This window comes from Coregonus lavaretus (assembly GCF_964263955.1).
Source record: "Coregonus lavaretus genome assembly, contig: HAP1_SCAFFOLD_2290, whole genome shotgun sequence".
NCBI lineage: Eukaryota > Metazoa > Chordata > Actinopteri > Salmoniformes > Salmonidae > Coregonus > Coregonus lavaretus.
The window spans coordinates 18627-40509 of NW_028165591.1; the positions used below are offsets into that span (position 1 = coordinate 18627).

General features: G+C 43.9%; 1 protein-coding gene across 1 annotated transcript in view; it reads right to left on the reverse strand.

Moving 5' to 3' along the window:
• LOC311115697 (receptor-type tyrosine-protein phosphatase mu-like) overlaps positions 1–21883 on the reverse strand; it is a gene marked incomplete at both ends in the record, with an annotated part of 70875 nt that overhangs the window by 10336 nt on the left and 38656 nt on the right. Inside the window, one exon of the mRNA XM_084190849.1 lies at positions 19132–19267. Within this exon, the coding sequence (XP_084046975.1) occupies positions 19132–19267 (136 nt within the window). The remainder of the gene's footprint in view (positions 1–19131; positions 19268–21883) is intronic.

Consider the following 21883-nt stretch of genomic DNA (forward strand, 5'->3'; position numbering starts at 1 on the left):
TTTCTCTTTGAGAGCCAATTCAGCAGAGATCAGATTTATTAACTCTGCTACAGTAGCGAGAAGTCTCAGCATCCAATTCATTGTAATAATTCAAGAGATTTATTATAAAATTAAGCAGACATAGATAACTTCCACAAAATCCAATTGGATGCAAACAGACTCAGCGGACAAGACAATATTGGGCCTGTTTGGTGTCTTAAACGAGAAGGTATTTTAAGTGAATGCAAATTTATATCTGCATTTAATATAATCTGATTTACTACAAAGGGATTCCTGACAGTAATAACACTCTGAAGAAGAGTGCAATATCCCTCGCTTTAACCGCGGGAGCCTAAATATGAGACACTGTGGCACTTTGCAAAAACCAGCTTTGGAATTTACTGTCTCTTGTCGTCATCTAAATCTGCATTTGTCTCAATTGCGAGGCGAGCCTGGGAGGCAGAGATTTGTCACCGAGTGGTCGCGCTCTCCTCTCTCCGTCTCTGCACTTAAGGAACAAATTAAAGTGTCTGGGAAGAGCCTTTTGAAATTACAGAGGGAGATGGTTATCGCAGACTCTATTGAGCCAATTTAGTGCATTCATGTTGCAGAGCGGGAGACAAGTCATACACAGTTTCTTTTAAATTGGAGGCAAAACCCCAAGCACACAAACGCTTCATGGATCACCGGTTAGATGCGAGATAAAAAACAGCCTCAGACAAAGAAAAAAAAACGACACAAAGGAGAGAAAACATTGGAACATTTGTGAAGGGAAGGATTATTATATGGGCCCATCTTATTTGTCGTGGCAGAGAGGATTCTTAGAATTCGGTGAGGCGGAATGTGATTTTCTCAAGGCGGTTAACAGCTTGAGTGTTCAACCTCCACTTAGTGGTGTTCTACCTGCCTGGGGGGGTGGTGCAGGTGGGGGGGAGCGTGGGGTGGTATAATTGTCTTTCCCTTTGTCTTTACTGTGGTAAACACAGCCGCTCAGCCCTTAGACGGCATGCAATCCCTAAAAAGCCGGAGAGAATTACTAGTGGCTAATGGACAGCTATGAGTTAATGAAGCTCTCCCGCCACCGTCGCCAAATCAATCTGCTTGGATTCAATTTCGCAACCGGCTCGCTCCGTATGGAAGTGCCTGACTCCTCGCTGCCACCAAACATTTATTTGAGGCCCTCGACAGGAAGCTAATAGTTTTAACTGTTCCTCCAAATTGGTTTGCCGTGAAAAGCAACATTTAATGCACGTTGTCATCTCGCTGGGTAATAGGTGATTTAGTATGGGGGTTGGAGGAGAGGGAAGGTGGGTTTCTAGCATGGCTTCCGTCTTGGAGTGCAGGGTGCAATGTGAACAATGGCTACCTGGGGATATATTAAGTACTGCTCCTACTCTGTAATTGAAGCTTAGTGTTTAATGGTTGACATTAGGGCCGTGGCGGAGTCGACGCTTGTTTAATTAGGCAGAATGAGAAAAAAACACGAGTTGCTGCAATTTGCGTGTTTTTGTTGACTTCATTTACTTGTTTATTTCTTCTCATTCTCTTTCTTAGTTTTTAATAAAGAGCGCTAATCAGAGGGTGGCAAAGTTAATGACGTGGAATAGAGCAATCCAGACAACATGAATGCTTGGGAGGTGACAAACACTCACAGCCCAAGGTTTCCCCATCTGCATGGAGTCAGGGGACTATAGTGTTACCGTGCCAACAGCAGTGACAGATTGGACAGGAATAACGAAGTACATTCCTCATCTTGAGATAAAGGAGTTTAAAACTTGAGTTTCTCAAGGCAATGCAAAATGGCATTTAGTTTCACTAACCCTGTCCCTATGTTCAAATCCAATTCTTGCTTGGGGACTTTGGCAAATAGGGGAAAGACGCTTCCATCTCCTTTTTCATTTGAGATGCTTGGCGCCTTTCTAAAAGGATCTGTGTTTCATGTACCCACCTGGGAGAGCGGGCGATTGAAACCCTTCCCCAAACAGCTGTGGGATTTGACAAAGCGCGGTGGCGCAGCCCATTTCCCTGCAAATGTCAGGACTCGATCTGTCTCGGGGAGCGGCGGTGGAGAGCGAGCGCAACGGAAATTGAAAATAAATGTGAAAGTGCTCCTCACAGTCTCTCCAATCAGGGAGAGGGACTGATGTGTTGCCCAAGGTGTTGGATCGATGGGTCCCCTGCTTCCGCCAGAGGAGCACAGTGTTGGAGGTTAAGAAATACTTTGAGAGGTTCAGGTGAACATAGGAGGGGAGGGGGCAGTAAGATTTTGTCCAAACTTACAAGTACTCCAAGAGCTTCCAGTGAACGGTCTCACTTCAAAGTACAAAAAAGTTCCACTAACGATGTTCCACAATAGTTTATTTTGTTCTGCTAAGCGCTCGCAGGCTGAACCTTTCAGCCCAACCCTAAAAAATGATCTGGTGTCAAGATTTGGACTAAAAACAAGAGAATGAAGGAATGCTAGCCATCTTGGCTCAGCGAGGCACCGCCGCTGAGGGGGATGACAAATGACAGATTGTCTCCACTTTGTGACAGTGTGGCTGTCATCAATCCCGACAGAGGAAGCGGCAGCGTGCTGCGCTGCTGAAGGGGCCGGGTGATGAGTGACACTGGCAGAGAGGGAGGGAAACGCACGGCTTCACATGAGAGATTCCCTTTGATGGACGTGTTGGTTGGCAAAGTAGGCTGGCACACACACACAGGTGGGTAGAGACCCTGCTGTGGTACAATGCAGAAGTTGCATAGGCAGAGGTGGCATCGCGAAGAGGCCTTGCTCGCTAAATGCTAATGTTGTCTAGTGTACAAGATTTGCACTGTCTATATGTAGGCTACAGACGTTTTCGCATTGGTGTAATAGTTAGAAAAAAAATGAAGGGGATTATAGCCTCCCGTTTTAAAACGCACACTTAAAAAAATAAACTACCTGAATCAACAGAATGAATCCAGAGAGACGGACAAATGAAAAGCGGGTGAACGGGGAGAGAGATGCAGGAGAAAGGGGGGAGAGAGATGCAGGGGAAAGGGGAGAGAGATGCGGGGGAATGGGGAGAGAGATGCAGGGGAATGGGGAGAGAGATGCAGGTGCTGAGTGAAGAGATACAGTATGAGCTATGGTTGTTTACCCCCCCCTCTCCCCCATCCCACCATCCCTTGCCCCCCATCGCTACACGAGTGCTCGTTCCCATCCATGACCCACATGCATACCTAATGCCACCGCCTGGTCACAACACTCCCCACGTACTCCTCCAATTGCTGCGTTTCTCTCCAACGCTATGCTAGATATTTTTCATTTCATCCCTTTCTATTCCAGTTCTTTGCATAAGCGTAGCCTTTTGGAGCCGTTTAAAGTTTAACCTGAAAAACCTGAATTGAATCAGATGACGAGAGAAAACAAATAGAAAAAAAAAGACTATAGGCTTTTAACACTAGAACCTTTCAGCCGCTAGAGAATGTAGGCTTTTAACACTAGAACCTTTCAGCCGCTAGAGAATGTAGGCTTTTAACACTAGAACCTTTCAGCCGCTAGAGAATGTAGGCTTTTAACACTAGAACCTTTCAGCCGCTAGAGAATGTAGGCTTTTAACACTAGAACCTTTCAGCCGCTAGAGAATGTAGGCTTTTAACACTAGAACCTTTCAGCCGCTAGAGAATGTAGGCTTTTAACACTAGAACCTTTCAGCCGCTAGAGAATGTAGGCTTTTAACACTAGAACCTTTCAGCCGCTAGAGAATGTAGGCTTTTAACACTAGAACCTTTCAGCCGCTAGAGAATGTAGGCTTTTAACACTAGAACCTTTCAGCCGCTAGAGAATGTAGGCTTTTAACACTAGAACCTTTCAGCCGCTAGAGAATGTAGGCTTTTAACACTAGAACCTTTCAGCCGCTAGAGAATGTAGGCTTTTAACACTAGAACCTTTCAGCCGCTAGAGAATGTAGGCTTTTAACACTAGAACCTTTCAGCTGCTAGAGAATGTTGAGAACGTTTCCGGGCGTCTCATTTAGATTATGCATTAGATACATATCAACCCGCAACGTGTGCAAACATCCGCACCAAGGCTTGATAAATAGTGCATAAACTACTGTAAAGCATGAAATGCATTAAGAAATATTCATGGAAATATATCCATGTAGAAATATAACAACAATAGTTATTTGTTTAGATAGAGTCAAGGATATGTTTTGTATAATTCTACAAAGTCCTAGTGAAAAGCGTAGGCCTAAAGCCAATTTTGGACACTTCCAGCCAAAAACTATTTCAAAGAACATAACAGCATTTTCATTAGTTTATGTTACTCTAGGCCCCTCAAACTCAACTCTGGACCTCGAAGCCAGTTCCACTGCGTTTTTTCATTGTTCCCCTCTAATCAGGGACTGATTTAGACCTGGGACACCAGGTGTGTGCAATTAATTATCAGGTAGAACAGAAAACCAGCAGGCTCCGGACCTCGTAGGGTCAGAGTTGAATATCCCTGGTCTAGGCTATCAGTAAAAACGACAAACCACTAGTTCAAGTCCATCACAAAGAAGTCCATTATAATTTTGTTTTGGCAGGTCTAAAGAAACATTGTTGAAATAAGAAAATGAATGTGATGTTTATTACAGCATGTTACCAGTCTGCTTAGTAGCCAGAGCAATGCTGCCTCTAGTGGTCATGTGCTGAACGCATGGACAGTGCATATATTCTTGGAAAATGTTAAATTTGGTAATAGAGCTGCACCTCTTGAATTTTGAGAGTTATTTGACAAAAGGGCCATAGAAACTGCAGAATATGCTCTTTCTGATACTATGTAGAACTCAAAAAGTTTTACCTGCATGTGACTCTGAAGGAGGATTTGATAAAGTGATGCTCCTTTCCCTGCATCTGTCTATTACAAGCTGCATCCATCTCTTCATGTACAACTTGACAACTAATAATACTGTCAATTAGACAATAGTCCATTTAATCTGGTCTAACTCATAAAAAGTGTAATTAGTTTTGTTATAGTTTAGGTGTAGTTTGGAAGGGCCGGCTGTGCAGGCTGACTGACATCGTTTGTTCACCCTTGCTCATCAACTTTGATAGAGTCAAGGATATGTTTTGCATTATTCTAAAGGTGTACTGCAACTGTACTGTTTCCCTTACAATAAATGTGATTAGTACTAGCATTATAGTAAATAAAACAGTCCCGCAACAGCTTCTTTTTACAAAGTAAAACACAAGAGACTGGTATCAACCCGCAAGGCGCGCGGTCAAATTATTAACATGAGCCCCAATGATGATAGGCATAACAAACTCATCATTACACTATTGTTGTTCTAAACTAAAATCAACCTCTTCACCCTCCTTATCATTCAGTTAGGCCTCATTTAAATTAGATTGTGAAGTAACGTGCACAGTTATCGCCCATTCGTTCAGTGGGGCTGGCATCGTTTGCTTCCCTTCGCTCATCAACCTGGATAGAGTCAAGGATATGTTTTGCATTATTCTAAAGGCCTACTGCAACATGTAGCATGTTTTTTTGTTACCATTACAATAGATTTGATTAATTATAGAGTTATAGTAAATAAAACAGCTTATTTTTAGAAAGTAGAACGTAAAATAAAATTATAATCAACTTGCGGTCAAATTATTTGCTATAAACATGAGCGCCAAAGCTGATAAATAGGCATAACACACTCATCATTACACTACTGTCATTCTAAATTAAATTAACCTTTCACCTTCATCATTCAGTTAGGCCTCATTTAAAATTAAATAGTGAAGTAACAAGCACAGTTATCGCCCATTCATCCATTTGTAATTCATTCAGTGAGGAGAGAGAGACGCATTAGTGCCTGGCTGGGTACCAACGTCTTACAGTGCATTGTCGTGGCCGGTTAAGTTGGGAATAGGTGTAAAAAAAAAAAAGTAAAAAGGCTATTTTCTGTTTGTGATTCTGACAAGTGAGCAATGTAAAATACAAACATTTAGGAAATGTCAGAAAAGGAGCAGGACAATTTGGGGGGGGTCAATTTTTTTAGTAAATCAAACGTTAGTGGCCGTTGGCCTATGGTGGTTCTAGTGTTAAAGAGAACACTTGCCCACAAACAGATAAATAAAAAGCGTAAAAGCTCCTGCCGTGTTGGCCCCTCTGATTGGGTGGTGTCACTGATGGCCCCTGACGGCCACTAGGCCACAGGATAGGGAGGCAGAGGAGAAAGGAACCCTCCCCTGGAGCAAGGCATTCTGTCCAAGGCAGCAGGCAGAGAGACCACTGAATAAAACCCACTCTAGTTGACGTTTTGCTGAGATAAATCTTAATGTTTGGCAGTGGGGGCTCTGGAACTTCAGCGGTGGGGCCCGCGGCAATGGCTGTGGATGGACACAGGGACAGAGGCCTGCTGGAGATGGTCTGTAATGTCTCTCCATTATCAGAGTGCCATAAAACCACAGACGGAGCTGTGTATGACCTGTGAGGTTAACGTCCACTGAAGGCTCTTATCAGGGATTCATAATATCATTAAAGAATGACAGCGACTGGGAGTGAAGAAAAGCGGTGGTACTTGGAAATATATCCTTTCATATAAATTAGTAGCCTTTGATTAGAGATAGCTACAGTGCCTTCAGAAATTATTCACACCCCTTAACTTTTTTTCACATTTTGTTGTGTTACAAAGTGGGATTAAAATTGATTTGTCATTTTTTGTCAACAACCTACAGAAAATACTTAAAGTTTAAGAAAAATGTGTAAAAAGAAATAAAAAAAATAAGAGGAAAATGAACACTAATATATCTTCATTAGATTCAACCCCATTTGTCAATATATGTTAGAATTACCTTTGGCCGCAATTACAGCTGTGAATCTTTCTGGGTAAGTCTCTAAGAGCTTTCCACACCAGGATTGTGCAACATTTGCCCAATATCATTTTTATTATTCATGTCTGTCAAATTGGTTGTTGATCATTGCTAAACAACAATTTTCAGGTCTTGCCATAGACTTTCAAGCAGATTAAGTCAAAACTGTAACTCTGCCACTCAGGAACATTCACCATCTTCTTGGTAAGCAACTCCAGTGTAGATTTGGACTTGTTTTTTAGGTTATTGTCCTGCTGAAAGGTGATTTCATCTCCCAGTGTCTGGTGGAAAACAGACTGAACCAGGTTTTCCGATAGGATTTTGCCTGTGCATAGCTCCATTCCATTTATTTTTTATCCTGAAAAACTCCCCAGTCCTTAACGATCACAAGCATACCCATAACATGATGCAGCCACCACTATGCTTGAAAATATGGAGAGTGGTACTCAGTAATGTGTTGTATTTGCCCCATTGGAAACCTCACTGGTCTTTGTGGTTGAATCTGTGTTTGAAATTCAATGCTTGACTGAGGGACCTTACAGATAACTGTATGTGTGGGGTACAGAGATGAGGTAGTCATTTAAAAAATCATGTTAAACACAATTATTGCACACCGAGTGAGTCCATGCAAATTATTATATGACTTGTTAAGCAAATTTTTACTCCTGAACTTATTTCGGCTTGCCATAACAGAGGGGTTGAATAGTTATTGACTAAGGACATTTCAGCTTTTCATCTTTAAATAATTTGTAAACATTTCGAAAAACATAATTCCACTTTGACATTATGAGGAATTGTGTGTATGCCAGTGACACAAAATCTCAATGTAATCCATTTTAAATTCAGGCTGTAACAAAATGTGGAAAAAGTCAAAGGGTGTGAATACTCTGAAGGCACTGTATAGTCTCTCGTTACAATATCACCCCTTTCACAAAGCTGTATTCTCCTTTCTGTCGCTATAACCTAGCAACGGGTAGAGAGAGGAGTGCAGCAGGTATGTTGCAACAACGTGGATATCAAGCGGATTTAATGACATTTGAAAAACATGTTCTTCTCTTGAGAAAAAAAAGGCTTACAAGTGCCACATAAAGAATAAATAGAATGATATAATTGTTCAACAAGCGTTTTATACTCATAGAATGATATAATTGTTCAACAAGCTTTTTATACTCATAAAATGGCTTAACAAGTCCGTATAATTCACCATATTACAATACATCACTCCATTACAATAAGCTGCCATGTCTTTAACATTAAACAATAACGCAGTTCATTTCCTCTTTATTCAGTTGAGGAATTAATCTTTCATAGATGCACATTGCCAAACAAGCATAAATATGTTTTACATATGACTATGACTATCAACATGTAACGGTTTTAATCATTGCGGACGGTCGTCTACATTTGACATAGCTAATGAAACCCTGTGGTAAAACAGAGCGGAGCTGTTCTAGATTCTCCAGGGATAAACACATGTATTTGTATGTATGGCTGATCATGTAGGAAGCGCATCGGAATGAGAGCCTTGGGGCTACTGACGAGCTGTCAGCCAGCGCAGAGAGAAAGGGAGAGAGATAGAGAGAGAGTGAAAGAGAGAGGGAGAGAGTGGCATCACCTCAAAGAAGAGCGGGTTCACTGAAAAATATCTCATCTGTCACAGTTTGATGTAAGGATGGAGGGATGGAGAGAAGAAAGAAGAGCACATGACCTCAACTCTGCTGAAAATGAACATTAACAGCACCCTGGGTTTCACACCGAGCTTACAGTTGGGGTCCTTATTTCTCAATATTACACATGTTCTACTGGGCAACAAAAACATCAACACACATCCTGATTTGTGTGGCTATCAAAATCAAAACCTCATTCCTTATGCACTGCAAGAACGCACATTTTCTAAAGGAACTGGAGCATTCCTGACCACAGTGAATCCTCCACATTCTCTCCGATACCAGAAAATAAAAGCCAAAAACACACAGCCCATACCCATAACTTTGACCTATAAAGGCTTTGACTGAGACAGCTCCATTTGCGATTTTAATTGGTCTTTATAGATGAATAAAAAACAGCAAGTCTGCCTGATGGTTTCTGTGATCAGTTGGTGCGTAAGGGGAGGGAGAGGGGAAATACTAAGCCATTCCACTCAAACAGTTTAATGACAGTGTTGCAGGTGATGCTGGGAGGAAGCCTCCACAACAGCTGTACACACATAGAGAGAGACGGAGACTGAGACGAGGCTAGCCATCTTCCTCACTGGCTAGCTAGTGTACCTCGGTGAAGGCTAATTAATTCAACCATGTGGAGAAGCTGTCGAACCATGACAAGAAATCTAGGCTACATTCAAAACAAATCATACATAGACATAAGAGCCAGATAGTGGAGTTCATTGTATAAACAGCCAGGCTGGCGTGGGGGTTAGCTGTTGACACCCTAGGGCTCAATCCAACAGTCTAAATAACAGGCTGCTCTAGCACGTTATTATCAGCAATATTTGTGTACATTCTATTGTACCACAAGTCACTGAAAAACAAAACATACCATTAAACCTAATGATGTTCGACCAGGGACTCTGAAGATGGAACTCTTTGCCTTTCCTTCATGTAGAATCATGGCACGTTACTCTTTAATATTTCAAGCTGCTTACACCCATTCCATAAAGCATGGTTGGTTCCATAAAACATGGTTGGTTCCATCAAGTCTGTTTTGATGGATGTGTTCATATCTATCTAGACAGATATGTAGAATATGTTTCCTTGTTACAGATAGCTACATGTTAAGCAACCCTTTTATTTACAGTATGTCATGTCATGTCATTGATGGAAAATTAAATGTCTCTTCTCACAATACAAAATTAATAACTGGAAATGTACTACCACAAGAAAATAGAAAAAAACTATAATTCCTCAAAATAGATGTGATTGGACACTTGCTACAGTGTAACATGAATAGTATATGAGATATAATTCAGCTATAAGACATGTTTTTCTATTAATTCCATTCAACCAACTGGAAAACCAAGGTTACTGAGAAGGAACACAAAGCCTGGAAGATTGGAGAGAAAGAGAACTTGTAATTTACAGTGTCGCTACAGTAATTGCCTAGCTGAAAATCAACAAAAAACAATAAACCGTTTTCAGAGATACCGGGGAAAAACACGACAACCCAAAAAAATGAGAGAGAGAGTGAGAAAGAGAGAGAAATGAAAACACCTAATTGAATGGCCAGCTCTCCCCCTACGTTAGCCTAACACACAATGTTAATAGAAATGTAGTCGCCAAATCAAAGTGTTTATATTCGTGGCGTGATCAGTAATTTCTTCCTTGTACTTGGATCTGCACTTTGACCGCCGCTTACAATGGCGGCATCAGACAAAAGGCTGATCCAGTAACACCCCTGATCAGGTCAGCGACACAAAGAGAAGAGTAAGGTTTGCTCCCAAACCAAATGAATCTAGTCTGAATTGACTCTGGAGGCAGAGCTGAATTAAGACCGGGTGCTCTTAGAAATCGCACAATCTCCCACGACACCTTTTACCAGCGTTTAAACCCCGAGGGTCACCAGTGTTGGGGCACATTTATTCCCAAGAGAACGAGCCCCCTGTATGACATCGGCCTTTCACTAGTCTCGGACCCGCGACACAAATGCGTGCTCCACAACGACCCAACTGAACGACCCCCGATACAATGGCAGAGATACACTGGGTGTCGTCGGTTGGGTGTAATAAATGGCTGCTGATACCATCGAACTGTAAACAGTAGCCATTCACCCATTTCATTAAGACTGTGGAAAAACAATGGCATTTACAGGCAAACAACTGGAATCGTCTGTTTTCCATCTAACCGTCTAACTCCAGTTGTTACCCTAAACAGATCATATAACAGGGGAAGGTTTTATTGAGAACCTTTAGGGACTTCCTGAACACAAAACAGTACTTAGATGCTATGCTATAATCACATTACACACTCCAATGGGCTGCTTACGAGGTTTGGCAACACTACTTACCACGCCGTTCATGAGACACCTGCACTTTAGGGGTTATGTATGCTAATCGAATGAGAAGCAGGAGAGTGCCATTAACGTATCTCAGGGTGACGCGAATGTAAACTGTGGCGAGATAAAAACAGTGTGTGTGTACGCCGGCCATTAGCACACAAACAGGGCTAGGTGTGTACATGCGTGTGTGCGTGATACCTTTATAGGGCAGCGGCGTGTAAGTGCAGCCACCTCTCATGTAACGAGCATCAGATAGGACGGCTCTATTGCGGCGCGGGCTGAATCCATTTAGAGCGGCAGGCTGGGCGCTAACGGCTAACTTTAGGCTAGCATCCTGTAAATTCCCCCTCTGGGCTTTACCACGTTCACCTCTCCTCCTTTTAATTACGCCGAACACCACCCAACAAGGTGTTTGAGGCTCAGCAAAGCACAAAGAGGAAAAAGTGGAATAGTAGCGTTTTAGGGGAGAGTGTGGCGTCTCATTTCCAGCCAGAGTCGTGTTCATTTAACAACAGAATACAAAATGGATTTTTTTTTTTTATTGGAAACGTCCAGGTAGTCCCCTGTTTCAATCTCTTTTCTTCCATTTGGTGTTTAATGAATACAACCCTAGTTCATCTTGTGGCAGTGACACAGGAAGGGGGTGAGAACAGGGGTGCCAGATCAGAAGGCAGCTCAGGAATGACCTGTCACCCTAATGACAAAGGGAGTTAAAGGACTTACCAGTCCCCCAACAGATGGGCGAAATGGTCTTCTCGTCTCCCCTCTTCTACCACCGCCTCCTCCTTTCTCTAACTTCCCTGCTCTTCTTCGGAATGACAGTGCCCAGACAAATGCGCAACCCTTGTTGCAATTAATTTGATTCTTTTTCTGCGTGAACCCTTCCTTGAAGGATTTAATTAAGGTTTTTTCACGTGCCGGGCCGGGCCCCATTTGGCTGCTGAAAGCTCACAGTTAAATGGGCCCCGTCTCTCTGGGTTCCCTTGGAAGCGCTCGCACATTCTGTCTCTTAGTAAAGGCGCTTGGGAGGGAAGATGGAGAGGAAGCGCGCCGGGGAGGGAAGATGGAGAGGAAGCGTCCCGCTCAGCTCATCCCTCATCCCAGGCAGTTATTCCTCTCTTGTTTTATCAAGATGTTTTAAGCTGTTTTACCTCGCCTTCAGAAAAAGGCGTCATGGGTAATAATGTAAGGATATTGGCGGTTCTGCATCCTTCACACAGCCAGGATGTATCCCAAATGCTACCCTAGTCACATATTTAGTGCACTACTTTAGTGCACTATATAGGGAATAGGGTGTCATTTGGGACGCAGCGGCCTAGGCTCAGCATTTAGCTCAGCTGGGATGTGGAACTTGAGAGGCCTTCAGGCTATAGGAGCGTAGTGCTCTTTACAATATAGCTCTTACCCAATCCAATACAACACTTATACCTCATAGCAGTCCATTTGAACACAGGATCATAGACTGTACCACTTACTGCCTGATCTGTTCCACTTCAATGTATCCCAATGGAGCAATGGACCATTCGTAACGCTAATTTAAAAACTGGACAGACCTTGGCCTACCTTTGGAGTTAGCGAGTATAAAATGAAGTACAGCTTTATATCCTGTACAGATACAGGAAAGGAGGAGGGTTTAAGTAGGTAACGGTCAATTGTCTCCATCCATCTCTCCCAAGAGACCTCTTCTTCTCTTCCCTGCCTCCACCTGTTCTGCCCTCTCCGCTGTAATTGGCACATGGCGCGTCAGATCAAAGGCAAACCGCATTCAATATTTCATTAGAACGCCGGGTGTGTGAGACTGCTCAATCTGAGACGCTGTTAAAAATGAGCTTGGCTCGGTGGCCCTGACGTGAACTGAGCGGCATAATCTCACACCGTTTACCATATTACTCCTCCTTAAACGGCAAGAGAGAGAGAGGGGGGGGGAAGAGTGAGGAAGAAGGAGAGAGAGGGGAAGAGCGTGAGAGGAACCTAGGGAACCAGATAGAGGGAGAGAAATAGATAGGGGGAGGAACAGAGAATACGAGGGAGAGAAAGGAGAAAGAGAAAAGCTGGAAGACACAAAAGACACAGAGCACCACATCTCCCACTTTAAAAATCCCGCTCTTGCCTCTATGGGACACTTAACTAGGCATAACAAACCAAACAGCATTTTTCTGGAAGTCACCAAGAAAAAAACTCCTTTGGAAATCCAAGCAAGAAGCTCCAAATACAGAGGGAGGGGGGATATAAACTACAATATAAACAGATAACATGACCTCATATCTGGGATGTACAGTTGAAGTCGGATGTTTACATACACCTTAGCCAAATACATTTAAACTCAGTTTTTCACAATTTCTGACATTTAATCCTAGTAAAAATTCCATGTCTTAGGTCAGTTAGGATCACCACTTTATTTTAAGAATGTGAAATGTCAGAATAATAGTAGAGAGAATTATTTATTTCAGCTTTTATTTCTTTCATCACATTCCCAGAGGGTCAGAAGTGTACATACACTCAATTAGTATTTGGTAGCATTGCCTTTAAATTGTTTAACTTGGGTCAAACGTTTTGGGTAGCCTTCCACAAGCTTCCCACAATAAGTTGGGTGAATTTTGGCCCATTCCTCCTGACAGAGCAGGTGTAACTGAGTCAGGTTTGTAGGCCTCCTTGCTCGCATACGCTTTTTCAGTTCTGCCCACAAATGTTCTATAGGATTGAGGTCAGGGCTTTGTGATGGCCACTCCAATACCTTGACTTTGTTGTCCTTAGGCCATTTTGCCACAACTTTGGAAGTATACTTGGGGTCATTGTCCATTAGGAAGACCCATTTGCGACCAAGCTTTAACTTCCTCACTGATGTCTTGAGATGTTACTTCAATATATCCACATACATTTTCCTTCCTCATGATGCCATCTATTTTGTGAAGTGCACCAGTCCCTCTTGCAGCAAAGCACCCCCACAGCATGATGCTGCCACCCCCGTGCTTCACGGTTGGGATGGTGCTCTCCGGCTTGCAAGTCCCCCTTTTTCCTCCAAACATAACAATGGTCATTATGGCCAAACAGTTCTATTTTTGTGTACGATATTTGTCCCAATGTGCAGTTGCAAACCGTAGTCTGGCTTTTTTATGGCAGTTTTGGAGCAGTGGCTTCTTCCTTGCTGAGCGGCCTTTCAGGTTATGTAGATATAGGACTCGTTTTACTGTGGATATATACACTTTTGTACCTGTTTCCTCCAGCATCTTCACAAGGTCCTTTGCTGTTGTTCTGGGATTGATTTGCACTTTTTGCACCAAAGTACGTTCATCTTTAGGAGACAGAACACGTCTCCTTCCTGAGCAGTATGACGACTGCATGGTCCCATGGTGTTTATACTTGCGTACTATTGTTTGTACAGATGAACGTGGTACCTTCAGGCATTTGGAAATTGCTCCCAATGATGAACCAGACTGGTGGAGGTCTACAATTGTTTTTCTGAGGTCTTGGCTGATTTCTTTTGATTTCCCCATGATGTCAAGCAAAGAGGCACTGAGTTTGAAGGTAGGCCTTAAAATACACCCACAGGTACACCTCCAATTGACTCAAATGATGTCAATCAGATGCTTCTAAAGCCATGACATCATTTTCTGGAATTTTCTAAGCTGTTTAAAGGCACCATCAACTTAGTGTATGTAAACTTCTGACACACTGGAATTGTGATACAGTGAATTATAAGTAAAATAATCTGTCTGTAAACAATTGTTGGTAAAATTACTTGTGTCATGCACAAAGTAGATGTCCTAACCGACTTGCCAAAACTATAGTTTGTTAACAAGACATTTGTGGAGTGGTTGAAAAACAAGTTTTAATTACTCCAACCTAAGTGTATGTAAACCTCCGACTTCAACTGTATGTGTTCTCCCGCTATGGACATTTAGCAGAGTCTTATTCAAATCCTAGCCAGGGGGGTCTTCTCCTCTGAGCTGCTCACCCCGCTACTGAAAACAAGCAGGTACACACTGAAGCCAGCTCACATTCCTTCATGAATGACATCGTTTTTGTCTCTCAAATAAAAATGTATTTACGGATGCACATATTTTGTTGATTGATTGCGTGTTTTCAATCAAAGCAAATCAACTGAACAATCAACAGAGTTAAATAGCAAACCAACTGACACAGTTGACCCGGCTTAAAACGCATGGCTTAGAACGCATCTCAACCAATCACAATGCTTGTTTTGACAAACCTGTTGTAGAAAGTATATATGGTTTAAAAATGCATAGCTGTAATACACAATGCTGGCTACAGCTCTTCTTTGCTCCTTTGCCACCACACACAGAGCACATAGCATCATACTCAGAGCTGTCGTCACCATCACAGTAGGCTTTTAGCACCATTGTACCAGGGTACAGATGAGGAATTCACATGCTGTCAACAGGGCCATGCAAAAACAACTGATCTAAAACATGGAAGAAAAAAATGAAAAATGAGCAGCGCTGGAATGACCACGGACAGAGAGAATCATGGGAGTTGACATGTTGAGGTGGATTCTGGGACAGGGTTAGGCCAAGAGGCGAGTCGGACACAAAACTGACCCCCTCTCATTGTCTCATGCCCGCACAGCTATTCTGAAATGGGACGGCCTGGGTTAGTTGGTCATTCCAATGGAGCAATGCTAATTGGGTTACAGAGAACACCATTTTCTCTTAGTCAATAAAGCACAAAATACTCTAGAAAGCACAATGCAAGGAGAAAACTGAGTTCTCCTTTTTACATTTATGGACAAATATAGTATGTCTATAGGTTTTCTAACTGGTTTATAATAATAGTGACTGATCAAGGTCCCCTTTCAAACTACAGCATTGGCTGGAAACGTCGTCACAATTTAGACCAAAGCATTTTGTCTAATTTGAGTGTCCGTTTTTCAATTAATTTAGATCAATTATATGTTAAAAATGTTATCCATTATATATAAATGATCTACTCTTGTCAAAATATTTGCAATTCCACTTTGATATTGCCAATTGGACTTCAAATTAGACCTTGAGGTGAGTAGATTAGCCATTAGCTTACGTTAGCTGCTAGCCGTTAGCTGCTAGCCCGTTAACTGCTAGCCAATGTTAGACATCCCAATTAAGCCCTGGCTGGCAGTTTGAAAGGAGAGGAAGGAAAGTCACCAAGAGGTTTCATGCATGGTAAATCAAGGCGGTGGTCGCAGATCGAGAAAGCATGGCACTAAGCGTTTTCAGTCACAAAGTGGGTTACTTACAGGTAGTAAGTGTAGGAGTGATAGGTTCTTCTGCCCAGTGGGGTGGTGGTAGGATATAAGCAGTGGTGGGGGACGGGAGGGGAAATGGAATGGAAGGAAAGGAAAAGTAAAAATATTAATGTACTGGAGAAAAATATATAGAAATGAAACAAAAAAAAAAACAATATGGTGGCATAAAGTGACGTTTTTTACAAGTACGACTGAGGGCAAGGTGGTTGCTTGGTGGTTGCTTGGGGGGACAATGTCATGCGTGGAGGGGTAGAGGGTGAGGGTCCCACAGAGCTACAACATTCAGTTACAGTGAGGGGGAAGAGTGACCTGTTGATTGGCAGGTCAGGTGGGCAGGTGTTACGGGAGATAAATGTGGGTAACGTAGTGCCTTACATTTACATTTACATTTTAGTCATTTAGCAGACGCTCTTATCCAGAGCGACTTACAGTTTTTCATACTGGCCCCAGGTTGACATTTATTGTCATGAATCTTGCCCTGGAGCAGAACTGAGCGATTTCCGCTAGATGGGCCAGCTGCAAAGTCAAAATTGGCTATATCGTAAACATTTAAGAAAACAAATATTCACTTTTTGGTCTTAATTTAAGTTAGGGTTAGGCATTAGGGTTAGCAGTATGGTTAAGGTTAGGCTTAGAATCATATTTTATGACATTGTGGCTGTGCCAGCTAGTGACCATTCTGCAGTGCTGCCTCCAGGACCACTGCGATGCAGTGGTCTAAGGCACTGCATCGCAGTGCTAGCTGTGCCACTAGAGATCCTGGTTCGAATCCAGGCTCTGTCGTAGCCGGCCGCGACCGGGAGACCCATGGGGCAGCGCACAATTGGCCCAGCGTCGTCCAGGGTAGGGGAGGGAATGGCCGGCAGGGATGTAGCTCAGTTGGTAGAGCATGGCGTTTGCAGCGCCAGGGTTGTGGGTTCGATTCCCACGGGGGGCCAGTATAAAAAAATGAAATAATTATAATAATGTATGCACTCACTAACTGTAAGTTGCTCTGGATAAGAGCATCTGCTAAATGACGTAAATGTAAATGTAATTCATAACAATAAAGGCCAACCTGCATCTTAGTGAAGGTGATAGGCTGTTTGTTATTGAGAGGATAGGTGGGCTGTAGTGTTATTTGAGAGTGGGAGAGTGCAGGAAGAGGACAGAGGAGGAAGCTCATTGGAGCTGTGTTAGAGAGCAAGTTTATCAGAAACTGGCTGGGATAACATGTTCGTACAACAGCAGTAGCTTTAATATTCATAAACCTATTCCTCTCCTTTTTCACACACACAAGAAAGAACAATACACTAGAACATTGGGCAGTAATAACAAACAGTGTGTAATATAACAACTAGTTATTACTCTGAGACACAAGCCTCTACTTTTTCTTTAACATACACTATGTGACCATCAAAGACACTGCTGATGTGGTTTGGGCCCTGATTCACCATTAGAATAGCTGAAATAAAAAAACAGTTAATAAAACATGCCTAGGTCATCATGAATTGAATGAATAGTAATTGGATTGAAATACAGAACAATAGCTATACTGACAACCAAACAGTATGTCTTTTATTTTCTATCCTTTAGACCAGGGGTTCCAAAATGGCCCCCCATCCAGCATTGGGGAACATCCTGTACCCCCCCCACCCCTAAATACTGACTGCAGGGTAGAGCACATCCCCAAGCACACACCCCAGAGAAATCTGCCTAAACTCCATTGCCCTACACCAGTGTGTGTGGAGCCAGTTTGGCTGTTTGCTCAGCAATAGTTCCTGGGGCTGCTCTGAAGCACACACTCCCTCTCCTCATCTTTCCCTCTCCCTCTCTCCCTCCCTCTCCTCATCTTTCCCCCTCCCTCCCTCTCCTCATCTTTCCCCCTCCCTTCCTCCCTCTCCTAATCCATCCTCCCCCCTCCCTCTCCTCATCTTTCCTCATCTCTCTCCCTCCCTCCGCCTCGCTCCCTCCCTCTCCCTCTCCCTCGCTCCCTCCCTCTCCCTCTCCCTCCATCTCTCACCCCCTCTCTCTCTCTCACCCTCCCTGCCTCTCCCTCTCTCTCTCTCTCTCTCTCCCTCCCCCTCACACTCTCTCACCCTCCCTCCCCCTTTTCCCTCACACTCTCTCCCTTCCTCTCCCACACTCTCTCACCCTCCCTCCCTCCCCCTTTTCCCTCACACTCTCTCCCTTCCTCTCCCACACTCTCTCTCCCTCTGTCTCCCTCTCCCTCCCTATGTCTCCCTCCCTCTCTCCCCCTCCCTCTCTCTCTTTCTCCTACACCCTCTCTCGCTCCCTCCCTCCCACACTCTCACCCTGCCTCCCTCCCTCCCTCTCCCTCCCTCCCTCCTCCCACACTCTCCCTCCCTCCCTCCGCCTCTCCCTCCCTCCCTCCCTCCTTCCTTCTGGCATTGGACTAGGGCTAATGTAAACTAGCCTGCAGCTACACAGCCGCAGGCATCTCTGGCTCTTAAAAAAATAAAGTGCTTTCATACATTTTTCCCTCTTATCTTTGCTAGTTTTTCCCGCCACAAGATAAGCCTCTGAAATATTTTCCTATTCCCATTGCCGAGGTCATTAATACAGTGGCATTTGGAGGGGGGTATGGCAAGGAGGGAGGAGGGGAGGGGCGTATGGCGTGGAGTGAGGGAAGGGGGAATATGAATATTTTAATGCATACCGTATAGCAGTGCCATTAAACATTTTAAAGGTGCTTATCAGTGTCATCCAATCAATTATTTAGCCTTGACGTTGACGATGCAGGGGGTTTTGAAGGTGAAGGGACAATCAGAGGGAATTAATTTGATTTGGCCTTTCATGTAATTACACCATGCACACAAGTCTCCTGCTAATCTACTGTATCAGTGTAACGCTGGACCTCAGGGAGCATGGAAACATTCAAGCCTTCTTTCAATACAGTAGCTCTTGATGTGTTGACAAAGGGCTCTAATGTAGACAGTGACACATAGTATACAATTGAAGGGACTAAGAAGTTATACACTAATTGCACACACAAATTGTCTGTACACATATTGCACACAGATCGTGGAAATTGTATTTTTAGTGGCTGCATCAGTACACTACAGGTGTGAGTAGAACGACAGTTCAATAAGAGAGTAGTCTCTGACCTTTTCTTCATGACCAGCACCACGCCGAGGAAGATTATGACGAAGAGGAGGATACCAGCGATGACCCCGGCGATCTTCACCGTGTGGTCCGTCTGCTTCTCCGGCTCCACCGCGTCAGGCTTCCTGGTCGCAGCCCCTGGTGGTCAAAGAGCATGGGTCAAAATGGTCACCGGGCGGCCATTTTGGATCCATGTCATCATCATCATGGTTGTCACATCATTCACCACACACTTAATTCTCCTCAAGGACTCATGCAGGGCTAAGAACACGCCCGTTCCCAGTGAAGCATTGACTATGTAAGACTATAGGAAAAGGTTTTAAATGAGAAGGAGAATTCCTACATTGTTGTTACAGTTCATTATGACAACGCTGTCTTCAAGTCTACCGGGTGGTCTAACTCTGTGGTTAGGAGTTGGAAAACTCCAGCAACACACAATCCGTTTTCCAGACGGCAAAAAAAGACCAACCTTCAAGTGTATGTAATACTGACGCCGTACTGACACTTCACACTATGCTGAGCAGGGCTTTTTCCATGTTAAATGTAATGCCATGTAATGTTGGTACTTTTTGACTGACGACGGTGAAGTTCAAGGCTCTCACTGCATGTTCTCTCTGGCTTCCACAGCTGCTCTACACTTCAGCCGTGCACTCCCTTGTCTGTCCTCCAGCCGCTCTCCTGGCATTATCTGTTTACGCACTACTTTCTTTCCCTCCATCCCTCCTCCCCAATCCTTAAATGAAGCAGTCATTTGCCCTTGCCTCAGCTCCTGCACCTGAGAGTGCCAGATAAACTCATTAACAGTCCCTTTTTACACACCCATTGTCTTTGGGCGACACAAAGCTTGAGCACGTTGCCTCTGTTGCCTTTGGATATTCAAATCTGGGTCATGTACTGTAATTTGGTGAGCGGCGGCGCACAAACAAGAAATAAGGAAAGGGAGAGGGGGACAACTTCCTAGGGAGAAATGTATTCCCAAAGTAGGCAGTGACGGGGGATCACACCGAGGGCCAAGGCATTTAATATCTGTTCCAATGAGATAACCAGGCCCCTCGCAGCATCACAGAGGAGCCACTGTTTCACTAGTACTGGGGCCTTCCCCTCCTCTAAGGGAGGGAGAGAGGGAGGAAGAGATGAGAAGGTGAGAGAGAGAGAGGAGAGAGCGGGATAGACAGAGAGAGGGAGAGAAAGAGAGAGGGAGAGACAGAGAAAGAGAGAGGGAGAGAGAGAGGGAATGAGACAGAAAGAAAGAGGGAACCTCTTGCTCTCCTGTTTACTGTATAATGTGATGGAACGTCAACCCGCGGCCTGATGAACTATCCATTTCCTCGCGCTAAATGAGTTTGGATGAAAAATAGTCAGGACACGTCGTTCAATTTGCCCTGGCCCCCAAATCTATTCCTCCCTGCCTGCACCACTATTTCAATCAAAGGGTGACAACATCCATCACCAGCAGCCCGCGCGGCTATCGTTGTTACCACGGTGACGGATAGGGGGGCCAACAAGCGGGTGGCTCATTCCACGGTAAGAATGTGTTTTACTCCGAAGGGTGAGTCTGGGTGAAGTGGGAGAAAGGGGAGGCCTGGAGGACAGAGGGCCTAGGAGAGAGGGGGTGACCATTCAGCGGTGTGAGTGGATTTAAAACACACAGATCTCCCTCTAAAGTCCTAAGGTCACCCCTCCAGGTTCTACACCAAGGTCGACTTGGTTGACCATCTCCTTGAATGATAATAATCTGATGGGTGCTTATATTTGTCCTATTTGAATATGTTTTTTTGCATATCCCAACTCTCCCTGAGACCATCTGAGGGTGGGGGTCACAGTGAGGGTCAGCCATTATCAATGGTGACCCTGGAGCAATTAGGGTCAAGGGCACACCTACAGAATTTTTTCATATTGTTGGCTCGGAGACTCGAACTAGCAACCTTTCGGTTACTGGCCCAACGACCTAACCGCTAGGCTACCTGCCGACCTTACATGTTGAATCCAGAGGGGGACAGACAGTCATCAGCATTCACCTACCAGGCAGGCAGTCTCTTAGAATGCAAATGTCTGCAATTCATTGATAAGTTATTCCATATATTGAGAATACCACTAGATATAGCCCAAAATCAATTTTTTGCTGGATAACCAGAGAGCTATTGAGGGGTTTAGGTGGTGAGGGAAAGGCCTTCAAGGAAAGCAATAAGGTGGACGTCTGACTCTGTTATCAGGTAAAACTTGCGTGGGCAAAAATACAGAAAACATTGGGCGTTCACATGTGAACAGAAGTTTTAAATACACTGCTCAAAAAAATAAAGGGAACACTTAAACAACACAATGTAACTCCAAGTCAATCACACTTCTGTGAAATCAAACTGTCCACTTAGGAAGCAACACTGATTGACAATAAATGTCACATGCTGTTGTGCAAATGGAATAGACAACAGGTGGAAATTATATGCAATTAGCAAGACACTCCCAATAAAGGAGTGGTTCTGCAGGTGGTGACCACAGACCACTTCTCAGTTCCTATGCTTCCTGGCTGATGTTTTGGTCACTTTTGAATGCTGGCGGTGCTTTCACTCTAGTGGTAGCATGAGACGGAGTCTACAACCCACACAAGTGGCTCAGGTAGTGCAGCTCATCCAGGATGGCACATCAATGCGAGCTGTGGCAAGAAGGTTTGCTGTGTCTGTCAGCATAGTGTCCAGAGCATGGAGGCGCTACCAGGAGACAGGCCAGTACATCAGGAGACGTGGAGGAGGCCGTTGG